Source organism: Theropithecus gelada, chromosome 4 (assembly GCF_003255815.1).
Source record: "Theropithecus gelada isolate Dixy chromosome 4, Tgel_1.0, whole genome shotgun sequence".
Taxonomy (NCBI): domain Eukaryota; kingdom Metazoa; phylum Chordata; class Mammalia; order Primates; family Cercopithecidae; genus Theropithecus; species Theropithecus gelada.
This window is the reverse complement of record NC_037671.1, coordinates 58,193,953-58,210,674: the sequence shown is the minus strand read 5'-3', so window position 1 is coordinate 58,210,674 and position 16,722 is coordinate 58,193,953. Positions and strand designations below refer to the sequence as shown.

The window sequence follows — 16,722 nt, the reverse complement described above, 5'->3', positions numbered from 1 at the left end:
TGCTAGCTGTGCTATTAACTCTGTCATGTCTCAGTTTCCTCACTGGTAAGTTGGTGATGATAATGTTATCTCCATCATGACATTATTGGGAGATTAAATAGTTTCTATATGTAGCTTTCAGAACAATGCAGGACAATCACAGTTATGTTTTCAATAAATGTTTGCTATGATTAGATGTTATTAAGAGGCTTTGGAGTTGATCAAATGACTTAATACTTCTTTATGTAAAATACTTTGAACAATACTTACAGTTGCAGTTAGGTGCTAAACAGATGTTTATTAGTAGTAGTAGCAGGGAATAGAGGAGTAAGAAGAGGCCGAAACCACTGTGCTCCTTCCCAAAATCTGAATATTTTGTTTTTGTTATTTTGAATCCACTTTAAAAGGCCAGTATCCTAAGCTAGCTTTTGTTTCCTCAAGCATGCTAATTGAACTAACCAGGCTATGTTGGACAAATTAGGGCTTTCATACCTATGTGTATTGATGACTATTATACTAAAATAAGAATAATGCATTTAGATATGGAAACTAAAAATATGTATAATAGAAACAGTCATTTATTTGTTGTAAATATGGCACAAAAATGACTCAGCTTTGGCTTATATATCACCTGTCAATTTATAATAATATTGGTAAAAGATAGGCTGAAAGGAAGAAATAAGATTGGACAGTACACAAAATGGAATATTATAATGTTAGCTAAATGTTTTAATCAATAGCATGGTTGCTATGTTAATATAGCTAGTTTTCAAAAAGTACTGATAACTTTTGTATGGCTCTTTTCAAAGCAGAAGATATGTAGAATTATGAAAATGCCTCTACTTTATAATTAGTGCAAATATATAAAATATTCAAGAGGTTTTTTCTTTTTTAGTTTAAGTTTCTTGCAGAATCAGCTATTTCACTATAAAAAACTAAAGTTCTCTGTTTACATCTTGCCAATGTCCCATTTTAGGTCCAGAGGGCCCTCCTGGAATAAGCAAAGAAGGTCCTCCAGGAGACCCAGGTCTCCCTGGCAAAGACGGAGATCATGGAAAACCTGGAATCCAAGGGCAACCAGGCCCCCCAGGCATCTGTGATCCATCACTATGTTTTAGTGTAATTGCTGGAAGAGATCCATTCAGGAAAGGACCAAACTATTAGTGTCTGATGCCTCATTCAGCAGCCTAGGCATGGTGCTTTTTCTGTGGTCTTTTGCATCTCAGGAAGATAACCAACAGTAATCCCTTGAAAAGAAACTTAAGTACCTCGGTGTTTTTATTTTTTTTTCTTATGGAAAAAAATATAAAAGGTCACATATACTGATTTTAAAGGCTCCTCAGTCATTTGGAGCCCTTGGATTATCAGCATTAATTAAATCTCAAGGGTTTCTTGTAAAGTCCATTTATGTTAATCAAAGTTGAATATAAAAATCCACCATTGCCTGTTAGCCAGTCAGTTTTAGTCACTGTGAAATATTTCACATTCAGCCTCCATGCAGTAGAGATTTGAGTTTAATTTCATGTCTATGTGACTTTCATGTTTCATATCTCATAGCTCATGCTACTACAAATAAGCCAAAACATGTATCTGGTCATTGGAAGTAAGATCAGGGCTGATATTCACCTGGGATAGACAGTATTGGTGAACTACTCATTTACTACAGTGTCTCTGCCTTGATAAGGGGCAGTGGATTGCCTGTTGTTCAGTGTTGTGAATAGCACCTCTGAATGAGATTAGTGTGTTTCTTAATTCATTTCAAATTCTAAAATTAGATTAATGGTGGTGCTAAGAAAAAGTATTAATTACTTTGGGAACTGTCAAAATTAACATTAAAAACATTTTACACAAAAAGTTTCATTGTACATTCAAAGAAAATGTAAGTTCAGAAGTACTAAAAGGCTGTATTTTATACTTGTTGATTAATCAGAATGTTTGTTGTATGCCTTCATTTTCCATTTCACTGCTATGTGTATGTCCATATATGTTAATTTTCGCTGTAGCAAAGCTAATGGAAATAAACGCTCTAGTTGAAAGAAAAGGAAAACTCCTAAAGTCTTAGAATGTCTTGTTATTTTTAGCTGACTGTAAAATATTATGAACAGTCTTTGTGTATTGTTCTTAATGCTTTTGTAAGAAACAGAATTTGAAATATTTCTTCCTTGTCATGCTCAAAATTTTGTTACATGCTTGTTATTCAGAGTATAATAAAATGTGTACAGGCCTGATTACAGTGTCTTTTTTTATAACTAATTTTAACTGATTGTTGAGTATGGTATGTATATTATATGGTCACTTATTCAAGGGATATAATTTATTAAATCATTCACTCTATTCTTAAAAAATGTGTTCACCTGAAATAAGAAATTACAAATTGAATTGGTGTGCTGCACACCTGAACAGTTGCAACACTTACTTCCTAGCATAGTCATGGCTGTTGCCCAAAGTTTAACTTTATTGTCATGCAAATTCTACTATTTTGATGAGGACTTTGGAGGAGACTAAAATTCATGATGTTTAGTGGCTGAATGAGCATAAGGCTTGTTTTGATGTTTTATCTCCAGTAAAGCCCCAGGTATCTGCTTAAGCCAACAAACCTATTACCCCTGCTTTAATGATGACATTTGCTTCTAAAAGCTGGTAAAGAAGCAGAATAAAGCCATTGGTATCATTGATTTATTCATCCAACAGTACTCACCACATGGATATGTTCTATGCCTGGGATACAGTGGCAATATAGTTAGAATTTGGCCTGAGGGAACACGTGTATAACGAGACACAGGTAAGAAAACAGGTGATTGCAAGACATTAATTCTAAGAAAGGAGAAAATGGGCAATTGAAATGTAAAAGATGATGTTATGGACTGAATTGTATGCCCCCAATTCATATATGGAAGCCCTTACCCCCAGTGTGACTATATTTGAATACAGAGCTCTCAGGAGGTAACCAAGATAAATGAGGTCATAAGGGTGGAGTCCAAATCCCATAGAATTGGTGACTTTATAAGAAGAGGAAGATGTTGCTCTCCCCTACTACCCTCCCTCCCATCATCTCCTTCATCTACCTCATGGCCTTCCAGCTCTCACAGCCAGGGAAGACTATGTGAGTACATTGTGAAAGGTGACTCTCTGCACCCTGGAAGGGGGACCTCACCAGAACCCGACTATACTGGCACCCTAATTTTGAACTTCCAGCCTTCAGAACTGTATGATCAAAAATTTCTGTTGCTTAAGCCAGCAAGTCAATGATATTTTGTTATGGCATTTCAAGCAGACTAATGCAGATTATAGTAGGCTAGGAGGCATTGGCATAACTAAGTCATGTAAAGATAATGAAAATGAGCAAAGGGTGGAGGGTTAGAAAAAGCATGAAGAATTCCAGGAACAACAAAATCTATGGAATATAAACTATATTTACTTTCAGTATTTCTGCTTTAAAATTTGGCATCTCAAGATGAAATATTTCCATAATTTAGCATGGCATATGTTGTGCCATAGTTTTGCCTTGGAGAAACTTAAGACTAACTCATAACACATTGATTTTCAAGAATTAATAGGTGAATAATCTCGCTCTGCAAGTACATTTTTTGCAGCATAACCATGTTATGTGCTCAGCACCATGTTATATGCAAGGCCTTTTAGTGTGTTTGCTGAGAGCATGGCTTCTGTCCTGAGATTTCCTGCATTCAAAGTCCTACGTTTTGTTTCCAGCTGTGAGGCTTCAGAATATTTATTTACATCTTTGTGCTTAAATTCTCTCATATGATAAGTTGGGGATATTAATAATACTTGCCTCATAGTAGTAAAAAGATTAAATGAGACAAAACAAAAGAAATTCATCAGTGAAATCAAGTCATACAATTTACCAGAACTCTACAGAAAATATGGGGTTACCAAATCTTTTTTTTTTTTTTTTTTTTTTTTCTTTTTTGAGACAGAGTTTCACTCTTGTTGCCCAGGCTGGAGTGCAATGGCGCGATCTCGGCTCACTGCAACCTCTGCCTCCGGGTTTAAGTGATTCTCCTGCCTCAGCCTGTGGAGTAGCTGGGATTACAGACATCTGCCACCATGCCCGGCTGATTTTGTTTTTTTAGTAGAGATGGGTTTCTCCATGTTGGTCAGGCTGGTCTTGAATCCCCAACCTCGGGTGATCTGCTCGCCTCGGCCTCCCAAAGTGCTGGGATTACAGACGTGAGCCATCACGCCCAGCTTTTTTTTTTTTGTTTGAGATAAAATCTTGCTCTGTCGCCCAGGCTGGAGTGCAGTGGCGCGATCTCGGCTCACTGCAACCTCCGCTTTCCGGGTTCAAGGGACTTTCCTGCCTCAGCCTCCCTAGTAGCTGGGATTACAGACACCCACCACCACGCCTGGCTGAGTTTTGTATTTTTAGTAGAGACGGGGTTTCACCATGTTGGCCTCAAGTGATCCGTCTGACCCTGGCCTGCCAGAGCGTTGGGATTATAGGCATGAGTCACCGCACCCAGCCAAGGTTACCAAAAATTTTTTAAAGTACTAAAATCATTTTATATGCGTGTAACTGATACTGAATAAAGCCGATCTGACTCATTGGTATTCATCCTGAATGTCAATTCTGAATGAAACTCTCAGTCTTAGGGGTAAAAATCATTCTCAGTAGAGGCTGTCTTTGCATGATTTCAACGATTTTCCTCTAAAATGTAAAGTACGGACAATTGAGGAAAAAAATAAAAAACCCTAGGGTTTATAGTCTTGTGGTACTATACTTTGTTTCTGGTACTTAGAACTTTGCTAGGTGCTTGATTTAATTTTTATCATGAAGAGATTTTCAATTGGAATTGAGCTGGTAGAACTTAATGAGAACTCGTCCTTTGATCCCCAGTAGAGGGCAGCAACACACACACACACACACACACACACATCCCCACACCCACAGACTATGATAATCTTTTTTTTTTTTTTTTTTTTTTTGAGACGGAGTCTCGCTCTGTCGCCCAGGCTGGAGTGCAGTGGCCGGATCTCAGCTCACTGCACGCTCCGCCTCCCGAGTTCACGCCATTCTCCTGCCTCAGCCTCCCGAGCAGCTGGGACTACAGGCGCCCGCCACCTCGCCCGGCTAATTTTTTGTATTTTTTAGTAGAGACGGGGTTTCACCCTGTTAGCCAGGATGGTCTCGATCTCCTGACCTCGTGATCCGCCCGTCTCGGCCTCCCAAAGTGCTGGGATTACAGGCTTGAGCCACCGCGCCCGGCGGATAATCTTTTCTTCATTATATTAATCTTGTAAGTCTTATAAGTTACCACTATATATCTTTAGCCTGAACATTTTCTCATTTTTTAAAGTATGGCTAGATTTATTTTCTTACAACTTAATTATTCCAAAGAAGAAGAAAAAGTTTTCATAAGTTGAATATCTAAATCACAATGAAGCCATTTATATTTTAATGTGTTGCCTATCTGCTTTACCTTTGTATAGTTCCATCTGTTAAAGTCCTCAGCTAGGAGGTCTGGTTAATTCTTCTGATTGATAACATTATCACCAAAGGCAAGGTTTGAAGCTCACTCCTGGTAGTCTTAAATTATAGATCTGGCCTATTGGCTGTGCCTTACCTTGGGGAAGCAGAAACTTGCTCTTTTTATCTAGAGATTGCAATTAATAGTCAAAGGACATGTCACCATAATCCAGGCACAATAGGTTGTATGAAATAACACAAAAAGTTAGCACCTCTGTGCCTAAAGCACTGAGAGCCTCATCTTTGAGGACTGGGAAGCAGAATGGGGAGCACAGAGCGACACCTCAGATTCAGAGTCACTTCTGTAGTTTTAAGGCAAAACACCAGAAATCAACTCATAGTTTAAATTTAGCTGCAAAGATTTATCTTTGGAATATGTTAACCGAAGTTTTATTTTGCCCCTAATAACACATTTGAAATAAGGAACATAAATAATAACCCACTGTGTTATTCCTGGGTTATGTCTTCTCAAAAGTAGGTTTACACAGAGAAATTTTAAAGATTCCAAAATTCTCATATTAATATCTGTTTTAACTTACTTTAAATTCAGGGGTGCCTGTACAGGTTTGTTACGTAAACTTGTGTCATGCGGGTTTGTCGTACAGATTATTTCATCACCCAGGTATTAAGTCTAGTACCCATTAGTTATTTTTCCTGGTCTCCCTCCTCCCAACCTCCACTCTCCACCTTCCACCCTCCACCTTCCAATAAGCCCCAATGTGTATTGTTCCCCTCCATGTGTCTATGCGTTCTCATCATTTAGCTCCCTCTCATTATAAGTGAGAACATGCAGTATTTGATTTTCTGTTCCTGGGTTAGTTTGCTAAGGATAATGGCCTCCAGCTCCATCCATCCCTGTGAAGAACATGATTTCGCTGGTGAGATTGTGAAGAAAAACGAATGTTTATACACTGTTGCTGAGAATGTAAATTAGTTCAGTGTGGAAGACAATATGATGATTTCTCAAAGACCTAAAACCAAAAATACCATTCGACCTAGCAATCCCATTACTGGGTATATACCCAAAGAAATATAAACTCTTCTATTATAAAGATGCATGCACACATTATGTTCATCACAGCACTATTCACTAACAAATACATCGGATCAACCTAAATGTCCATCAATGATAGATTGGATGAAGAAAATGTGGTGCATATACGCCATGGAATACTATGCAGCCATATTGATATCTTAACTAAAAATGATAACCCGAAATAGCTGAGTGTAGGATCATTTTGAAGAAGGCAAGAACTGGCATGCAGCGCACGTGTTTTTCCATTGTGTCCCCTGTTCAGTTGCTACTTCAAAATATTTAAAAATCAAATTTAGAACGTGTCTATTGCTGTGATTGACATTCAAAGAATCATTAAGACATACATTATTTTGGGGAAACAAAGGCAAAAAGAATCCTGTGACATGTGATCTTGGATAAACTTGATAACTTCCCTGAATTTGTTTTTTTAATTAAGCAAGGGTTTAAATTACTATGTTTTCCAACACTGGCTGTACATTAGAAGCGCCTAGGGAGCTTCGAAAAAATACCCTTGCTTGTGCCCCACCCAGAAGTTCTAGTGTAACTGGATTGGCTTCCAGGCGGGGAAACAGCTTGTATAAAGGCCTTGAGCCTGAGAAGATAGCTCAATGGGAGGGAAAGTAATTCTACATTTTGGGATTTCAGGAAACTGATGGTGGAGAGAGGTAAAAGATAAGGGTAGAGATACTGGGAGTAGGAAAAGGGATGAAGAGGGAAGGAAGAGATATCAAAAATCTTGCAAATTTTGAGGAGGAAGTAGCATGAAGAGATTTGCATTTGAAATACATCACTCTGGTCGCAGAAAAAATACAGTAGTTCCCCCTTATTTGACTGGGTTATGTTCCAAGACCCCCAGTGGATGCCTGAAACCACATACAGCACTAAATCCTATATACACTGTTTTTTCCTGTAAGTACATACCTAAGATAAAATTTATTTTATAAATTAGGCACCGTAAGAGATTAACAACAATAGCCCATAATAAAATAGAACACTTATAACAATATACTCTAATAAAAGTTATGTGACTGTGGTCTCTCTCTTACAAGCACACACACATAATATTGTATTGTATGTAAAATTTTCCATCCAAGTGAGAGGTGACAACTTGCTAGCAGCCCTCGCTCACTCTTGGCGCCTCCTAGGCCTCGGCGTCCGCTGCTCCTCGGCCTTGGCGTCTGCTCTGGCCGTGCCCGAGGAGCCCTTCAGTCCGCCGCTGCGCTATGACGGCCCCTCTGGGGAGGGCCGAGGCCGCAGCCGGCTCCCTTTGCTCACGCGGAAGTATGAAGCGAGAAGCGCGGGCGCGAGCCAGGGCTGCGCGCGCCGGCGCGCGTTCCAGGCGAGCACGGGCTTGGCAAGCCTCGCACTCCGCGCGGCCCACCGACACCTGCTGGGCTTGATCAGAGGCTGAATACTGTGCGTGGACGACCGTTCCCTCTTTGCGGAATCGCTGGTCATGATAGCAAGTCTCTGTCTCTTTCTCACTTCCCCTCTTTTCCTCTTGATTGTCTGGAATGAGCTCCCTCTGGGCTGCCTGAGTGCCTGGGCTAAGTGCAGCAAAGTGCAGCGGGGAGTGCCAGTGAGAGGTGAAGCTGGCCAGGCTTCTGGGAGGGGTGGGGACTTGGAGAATTTTTCTGTCTAGCTAAAGGATTGTAAATGCACCAATCAGCATTCTGTGTCTAGTTAAAGGTTTGTAAACAAACCAATCAGTGCTCTGTGTCTAGCTAATCTGATGGGGACTTGGAAAACTTTTCTGTCTAGCTAAAGGATTGTAAATGTACCAATCAGTGCTCTGTGTCTGGCTAAAGGTTTGTAAATGCACCAATTAGCACTCTGTCAGAACGGACCAATCAGCCCTCTGTAAAACGGACCAATCAGCTGTCTGTAAAATGGACCAATCAGCAGGGTGTGGGTGGGGTCAAATAGGGGAATAAAAGTAGGCCACCCAACCTCGTTGAGGCAACTGGCTTGTGGTCTTTTCAGGTGCAGTGGTAGGTTTGTTGTTTTTGTCTTATTATAAAGGTGTTGCTGCTGTTCACTTTTTGGGTGTCGGCTGCTTTATGAGCTGTAACACTGGCAGCGAAGGTTCGCTCCTGAGGCCAGTGAGACCACAGAACCCACCCGGAGGGGTGAACAACTCCGGACGCATTGTCTTTATGAACTGTAATCCGTAGCTTCATTCCTGATAGTCGGCCAGACCGCAAACCCACTAGAAGGAAGAAACTGGACACACCATCTTTAAGAACTGTAATACCGCGAGGGTCTGTGGCTTCATTCTTGTAGTCAGCAAGACCAAGAACCCACCAATTCTGGACACACAAGGTTGGTGGTGGGTAACTGAAAGTTTGACTACTGAAACTGGATGTAAGGGGATGACTGCTGATGAAACCGAGCAACAGTGCAAGAAGCTAATTAAAAGTCGTATCAGTGATATTGAGGATGATGGTGAAAATAAGAGTATGAGACAGAAGCAGAGGGTTTAGGGAAAAAACCATCAATTTGTTCTACTATAATCATGGTGTCACGGAGGGCTGCCAGGGCACACTGCTTTCAGGAGACAAAACACAGGGTCAGCCCAGCGCCCGACCTTGGCTGCAGGAGGGTGGCCAGGGACACACAACAGGAGGAGACGTGACAGGCACACAGCACCCTCAGTGACTTGAGGAAGTTGGAGGCTTTACCATTCAATAGTGTGAAATAAATGCCTGAACAAAATGTTTTAGGCTTCGGATCTTGTCGGACATAGAATAAGCTTGTTTGCAGGGATAAAGGCCTCAACTTGGGGGCCTCTCGAAATGTTGGCAGTGTCAGAGTGTGAGGACTGTGGTCTGAAATGTGAATGCGGAAATACTCCTTACAACTTCAGCTGGGACGAAATGCACCAGTCTGTTTTTTTGACTCTACCTCTGATAGTGACCAGAAGTCTCCACTTCCAAATCTTACACACAACAAGGTTTTACTGATTACAACAGTGAAATTTATCTGTTTTTCTCTGATGCTTAAGGATTCAGGAGAGTATTTTGCTGGTGCTGGGATCTTTCTGGAACATCTAATGGCTAAAGTGCAGTGGCCTGTGTCAAAACCACAGGTGTAAGAATGTGATGAATGAGCTTTGTTTTTTATGACGTAACACTACAGTAAAATGAACTATATTGGATGAGGAAATGAAAGTCTATGTAATGGGTGTTATTTTGGATGGAAATTCTCTGTTAATCCAATTAGCTGTTTGATAAAAGGATACACTTTGGTCTCCCCCAGAACATAAACGCCTTGTATCTCTACTTAAGCGGTTTCACCTACTTCTCATGGTGAATTTAGTGATTTTTAAAAATTCTTAAAGCTGAGCTCACCTTAAAAATTATTAAAAAGGGGAGAACTTGTGCAACAGTGTCCAACTCATTTGTCAGTCATTTGTGGTCGCTCTATAAGGGTCTTACTGGAAATGTCTGTCTGGCAATAGCTAAAACAAAAATATTTTTAGATCCAGAGATTAATACACTTAATAACTCATCCTAAATGAGAAGTTAAGAAGTGATAGAAACTAAGAAAATCAGAAGTAATAGATGTAATTACAGAAATGCTGTCAAAGATTTATTGTCTCAAGGTTCATTAAACTTTTGTATTAGAATTCACTGGACAATTGAGCTTTGAGGATTGCTCAGTGTTTTGAAAAAGGATTTTTTTCACAATTGGGGGGCATAAAGGAGAAGGGGGAAGCTTGTTTGGTATGAAGTGACTCACTAGCAAGAACATCCTCTAGGTTAACTTGGAGAGGCTTAACCCTAGTTAATAGACTTCAGAGATTATTTAGAAACAAATGAGTAGGAACATAGAGTAGTGATTGGTGCTTGTATGGTTTTCATGACGGCAGTGAACTTACATGTATTCAAAGATGAATTTCCTTATGCTCACATAATGAAAAACAAATAGAGGTCCATATTTCCCTATGTTTTATTTCAATGACGATGAGTCCAAGGAAACAAAGGGCCTAGTTAAAAAAACAATTGAGAGAATAGTGGAGAGTAAGGAGCAGGGTGTAATGGCTGAAGATGACTTTTATCACAGATCTTGTGCGTTTTTTCATTTTTAGCTGCAGAATTTTAAGGTTAATTAGTATTTTGTTTCTACCAAAGAGTAATGTGGAAGAAACAAAATATTTGGTTAAAGATGGTGGTTGCTGTGGATAAAAGGAAAGAATGTTAACCAAGCAAACATTTTCTAAAATTTTTCTTTAAAAGTTTAGAAACATCTAAAATTATTCCCCATTTACCAGGATTATCAGGATGCCTGTAATCCTAGGATGGTGCTGAGTTCTTTTGATAATAACATATTTAATTCCACTTAAGACAACCAACTTTTCAGCTTCTCTAAATTTAAGTGACAGCAGCTATTCTGGCTTTCATTTAACTGACAAGGTCTCTCTCACACCTTGTGCAGACTTGGGAAGTGGGGAAGATCTCATTATAGGAATAAGTAGCACCCACGTAGGAAAAAGGAGAAAAAGATAGCTGGCGCTGATTAGTTTTACGCCATATCATACCATGATTCTGTTGTTCATTTTAAGGCAAACTAGTAAAATTTTAGAGGCATAAACTCACATAGGAAATGATCACTATCTCCAATAAAACCGAGAGTAAAAGAGATGAATGTTATTGCCTGTCCCCATGAAATGTTAATGGGCGCTTGCAGGTTTTAAGAGTCCTGAGAGCCTGGAGGAAAAGAAATTAGTGCTGAGCTCTCTAAAGGAGAACAGTTACATTAGGAAACCACAACCCAGACACAACAGCTGCTGTTGATTCAGTGATTTCAAAAACATTCCACCTTCAGTCTTCACAGCTTGCTTAGGAGTAGGTAATGTTTTCATTTCATAAAGGAAAACACTGAGCTTCACACTAATAAGCAGTGATGAATCTAGAACGCAAACTCAGATCTGCCAGGCTCCAAAGCTCCTGTTTTCAGTTTTACTATAACTAAAGTGTGTTCTCTCTCTAGTTCCTGTTGCAATACAATACTTAGTTGGCAATTGGAGGCCAATTAATTACTCCATCACTGTGTTGAGCAGAATTTTTCACTGCACTGAATTTTTTTCTATCTTTTGGAATGTTATTTGCAGGTTTCGTTCCGAGTGACTATTCCAGGTCATTTTTTTGGACCTCTCCCAGGTGTTCTTACTAATATCCAAATAATGCCCCATGATAACATTTGTTTTTAATCCTATATTGCAATTGTTCTTCGTCGCCCATCCCTATGAGACAGTGAGCTTGTTAAGGGCAAGCCTCATGCAGTATTTAAAAATATGTTTTGAAGTACACCTTTTGCCAAGGTTGATTTGAAATTCTTTTTGAACCATAGTTTAGTATAAAGATCACATAAAGGAGAATTATGATGGTGCCTGTAGTGCTAAGATGTGGGTGAATTAATAGAGTAAAATTCTTAGACGAGTAGCTGGAACATAAGTACCTAATAATGTTTAGCTGTTATTGTTACCTATTACTACAACTTTCTGATGATTGGCTTATTCTATTAGGTTCTCCCAGTAATGTGAAGAACACAAAATGCGAACCAGAAGTTATTTAACATCCCAGGTTTGGGACAGACCTAACATTTCCTAGCTGTGTGGCCTTGAAATTAGTTGCGATAACCATCAGTGTTTGAAAGGGAATAGTTGTGATAAACCAAACTGGTTGTGATAAGCCTCATGTTTGAAAGGGAATAGCAATAATATCTCGGGATTGTTTTCAAATGTGATAACTAAAAATACGTAACAGGTGTTCAACACACAGTAGTAGGCTGTTATATGATTACCAGTGGAGACAGCGGTTTTACATTAGCCTCTATATTGTCCTTTGTGGCTAATTGCATACATATTGAAACAAATTTGAGCCACACAGTTTTCAGATCTCATCTCTTCGGTCCTAAACGTCTCTCTAGTCCTCCCTATAACAGAATTAATGCAGTCTCCTCACAGAATGTCCTACCATCACTTAACTGTGAATGTAGAAAGCAGAATTCAATATTTTCACCCTTGCTACTTAAATGCTGTTGTTACTGTTGATGGCACCACTATTACCCTAGATTAGTCAGGGAACTGCTTTTTTTTTTTTTTTTTTTTTGAGATGGAGTTTCTTTTTTCCCAGGCTGGAGTGCAATGGTGCGATGAAGGCAACCTCCGCCTCCCAGGTTCAAGTGATTTTCCTGCCTCAGCCTCCCGAGTAGCTGGAATTACAGGTACGCAGCACCACACACGGCTTATTTTTTGTATTTTTAGTAGAGACGGTTTTTCACCATGCTGGCCAGGCTGGTCTCGAACTCCTGACCTCAGGTGATCCACTCGCCTCAGGCTCCCAAAGTTCTGGGATTACAGGCATGAGCCACCGTGCCCGGCCCACTGCTTTCTTTGTACAGTGACTGAACAGGCTGCCTGCCGTCTAGCTGTGGCTTCTGTGGTCACTGTTGGCAGGGCCACAACTAGTTGCTCTGTTTCTCTGCTTCCTGACTGCCACAACTTGTTGCTCTGTTCCTGTGCTTCCTGAAATATGTGATAACTTTTTTTTTTTCCTGAATAAATCTATCCAACTTGATTAGGATTGTTTAGAATCAGGCCTCACTGTTGCTGAGAATTGCAGCTAACTGCAGATTTTTAGGACATTTTGGGGTATACTTTGTAAGTTACTATTCCTGTTTTGTGTAGTAACTCATTAACTCATTAAATAACTTCATAGAGAAAAATGAAAGTATTTGCTGCTTCTGTGATTTTGGAGAAAAAAGATTTGTATTACTTCAATGAAACTACATCTATATTAAAAGGGCGTATTCAAACTCTTTTCCATTTTAAAATCTGTGCAAAACAATAAGCAATGTGGTGTCCCTTCTGTTAATATTGCAAAACCCTATATTGCTTTATAGGAAATGGGAAAATAAGGCTTTAAGTTTTAAGCACTTGGGCTAATTTAATGCCCTAAAAACATTGAACATTAGATAGAAAATTAGCCAGTTTGGGGAAAAGTGGGAAACAGGAAAAATAATACATATATTGCTAAGGAAAATTATAATTCAGTTGCATTTTTTTCCTGATGTTCCAGTAATTTAATATTGACGCTGTAAAGACATGGCCATGTTATCTAATTGTCAGTGGAATAATGTGATTTTCTGGCACCAAATTCTGTATTCCACAAGAGTAACTGCTAATAAAATTAAGAGTTTGTTGAATATTAGAGATTCTGGTCTTTTTGGCATGGAAATTAAAAGCATTCAACTACATAACTTTTTATGCCTAGTATTTATCTAATTTCTACATAAAATTGGCAAAGAAACTCTTTCCCAAATATGCATTTATATGAAAATCTATCCAAATGCCAGTGTAATGAAATTTGTACGTAATGTTACTCAGAGGAAAGAAAATTCTGAGGGCAAAACTAATTGCAATGGTTTTGTAGTTTTGATTACACAAAAAACACGTGAAATAAAAATAAATAGATCAACCCAAATCAAATAACTATTCTACCTCCCCATTTTACAGTTTTGAAAGAACCTGAAATTGACCTATATTCTATTTTTTCTGCCTCTTGCCTTTCTTTTTTCTCGTTTTTTTCTTTTTGCTTATAAAAAGCTTCAAATAGAAACTGAAAATTTTGTTTACTGTGTGTATTTAATAAATAGGGAACTTAAAAATTTTTATTGGGGTATAAAATTTACATACAATAAAATGCATCCATTTTTAAGTCTGTATTTTGATGGGGTTTGACAAACACATGCACCCATGAAAGCATCGCCACAATTAAGATACAAAACATTTCCATCACCCTTAAAAAATTTCTTTGTGCCTTTCCCCAGGTCATTTACCCCTCCTCCAGGTCCAGGCCATCCCTGGTCTGCTTTTTCACATAGATAATTTTCTCTCCTAGAGTTACATAAAAATGGAATTACCCTTTATGTAATGTTTTGTTGGCATCTTTCATTCAGTATAATGTTTTTGAGATTCATCTATGATGTGGTATCAATAGTTTATTCCTCTTTTGTTTCTTGGTAATATTCCTTTGTATGATTGTATTTCCATCTGATTATTTATTCACCTGTTTATGGACAATCAGGTTATGTCCAGTGTGGGGCTACTCCAGATAACACTGTTGTGAACATTCATTTACAAGTCTTCGTGTGGAAATATGTTTTCATTCTTAAGTGGAGTTATTGGGATATATTCTAAGTATATTCTAAACTTTGTCAGCAACTGTATTTTCTGGATACAAGTCCTCTGTTACATATTGCAAATATTTTTTTCAAGTCTGTGGCTGGCTTTTGTGTTAATGTAGTCCTTCAAAGAGTAGAAGTTACAAGATTTTTATAAAGTATAATTTTATCAATTTTTTCTTTTATAATTTGTACTTTATGTTCTACTTAAGAAATCTTTACCTATCCAGAGATTGTAAATATTATTTACTTTGTTTTCTGCTAGAATAGCATTGTCCAATGGAAACTTATCCAATGGAATTTTGATTGGGAATATAATAAATATATTGGTCATTTTAAGGAGAATTGACATTTAAAAAATATTTAGTCTTTCCTTCCTTGAGCATGGTATATCTCTTCATTTACTTATCTCTCCATTTTATTTCTCTCAGAAATGTTTTATAATTTTCATTGTATAGGTTCAAGTACATTATTTAACAAAATTTATCTAAATAGTTTGTGGATGCCATTACAAATGCCGTGTTTTAGACATCAAGTTTCCATTTGTTCTTTGCTAGTTTATCAAAATACTGTTGATCTTTTGTATATTGACTTTTATCCTTGGGCCTTGCTAATAAATGCACTTGTTATTACTAGTTCAGGTAGCTTTTTGTAGAATTTCAAAGAATCAGATAAGATATTAGTTATATAAATTTTCTACATTTTCCTCCATTTTCTTTCATTACTTTTAGCTCTTATATTTATTGCTTTACTCTCTGACTTTGGATTTAATTTGCTCTTTTATTCTAGCTGCTTAAGGTAGATATTGTTTAATTGAATTTCTTTAGATCTTTCTTATTTTAAGAAATAAGAAAATGAATTTTACTGTAAGCATCATTTTAGTGAAATTTTAAAATTTTGATAATACTGTTTTTTTATTTTCACAAAGCTCAAAATATTTTCTAATTCCTCTTGTGATTCCTTCTTTGACAGATGGTGCCTTAGTCAGTTTCCTGTTGCTTGTAACAGAATATGTGAAACTGGGAAATTTATAAAATTTATAATTTATTTCTCAGTTATGGAGGCTGGAAAGTCCAAGGTTGAGGGGTACATGTGGTGAGGGCATTCTTTCTGGTGGGAACTCTGCACAGACCCAAGGCGGTACAGGGTATGGCACAGCAAGCGGGCTGGGGGTGCTAACATGGTTGGTCAGGTTTTTTTCTCCCTATAAAGCCACCAGTACTCCCTTGGTAGCCCTTTAATTCATTAACTTGTTAATTCATTAGTCCATGAATAGATTAATCCATTCATGAGAGCAGTGCCTTCATCATCCAGTCACCTCTTAAAGTCCCCACTTTTCAGTACTGCCACATTGGGCATTTAGTTTCCAATACATGATATTTGAGGGACACATACCAACCATAACAGATGGTTATTTAAAACTGTGGTATTTGATTTTCATATATTTCGGTATGTTTTAGATGTATTTTGCTACTGATTTCTATTTTAATTTTGTTGTCAGAAAACAAACTATCACTACTTTTTTTTTTTTTTTTTTTTGGAGACAGAGTCTCACTCTGTCGCCCAGGCTGGAGTGCAGTGGCCGGATCTCAGCTCACTGCAAGCTCCGCCTCCTGGGTTCACACCATTCTCCTGCCTCAGCCTCCCGAGTAGCTGGGACTACAGGCGCCCGCCACCACGCCCGGCTAGTTTTTTGTATTTTTTTAGTAGAGACGGGGTTTCACTGTGTTAGCCAGGCTGGTCTCCATCTCCTGACCTTGTGATCCGCCCGTCTCGACCTCCCAAAGTGCTGGGATTACAGGCTTGAGCCACCGCGCCCGGCCCTCACTACTTTTAATGAGACATTTTATGAAGCATAAAATAGTCTGCCTTGGAAATACCATTTGCACTTGGAAAGGATGGGTATTCTGCTGTCATCAGATTGATAGTTCTATAAATAAAGCCATATTGGTTAATAGTATTGTTCATACTTTCTCTGTTCTTAATAATGTTGTATCTACTTGTTCTCAGTTCCTGAGAGAAGAGTATAGAA

General features: G+C 38.4%; 1 protein-coding gene across 2 annotated transcripts in view; it reads left to right on the top strand.

Annotated features, from left to right (window-relative positions):
* Positions 1–2,207, top strand: part of COL21A1 (collagen type XXI alpha 1 chain) — a 197,584-nt gene extending 195,377 nt beyond the window's left edge. For both annotated transcript variants that reach the window (XM_025384346.1, XM_025384347.1), the window contains one exon: positions 956–2,207. In XM_025384346.1, the coding sequence (XP_025240131.1) occupies positions 956–1,143 (188 nt within the window). In that variant the 3' untranslated portion in view covers positions 1,144–2,207. The remainder of the gene's footprint in view (positions 1–955) is intronic.
* Positions 2,208–16,722: the final 14,515 nt, after the last annotated feature.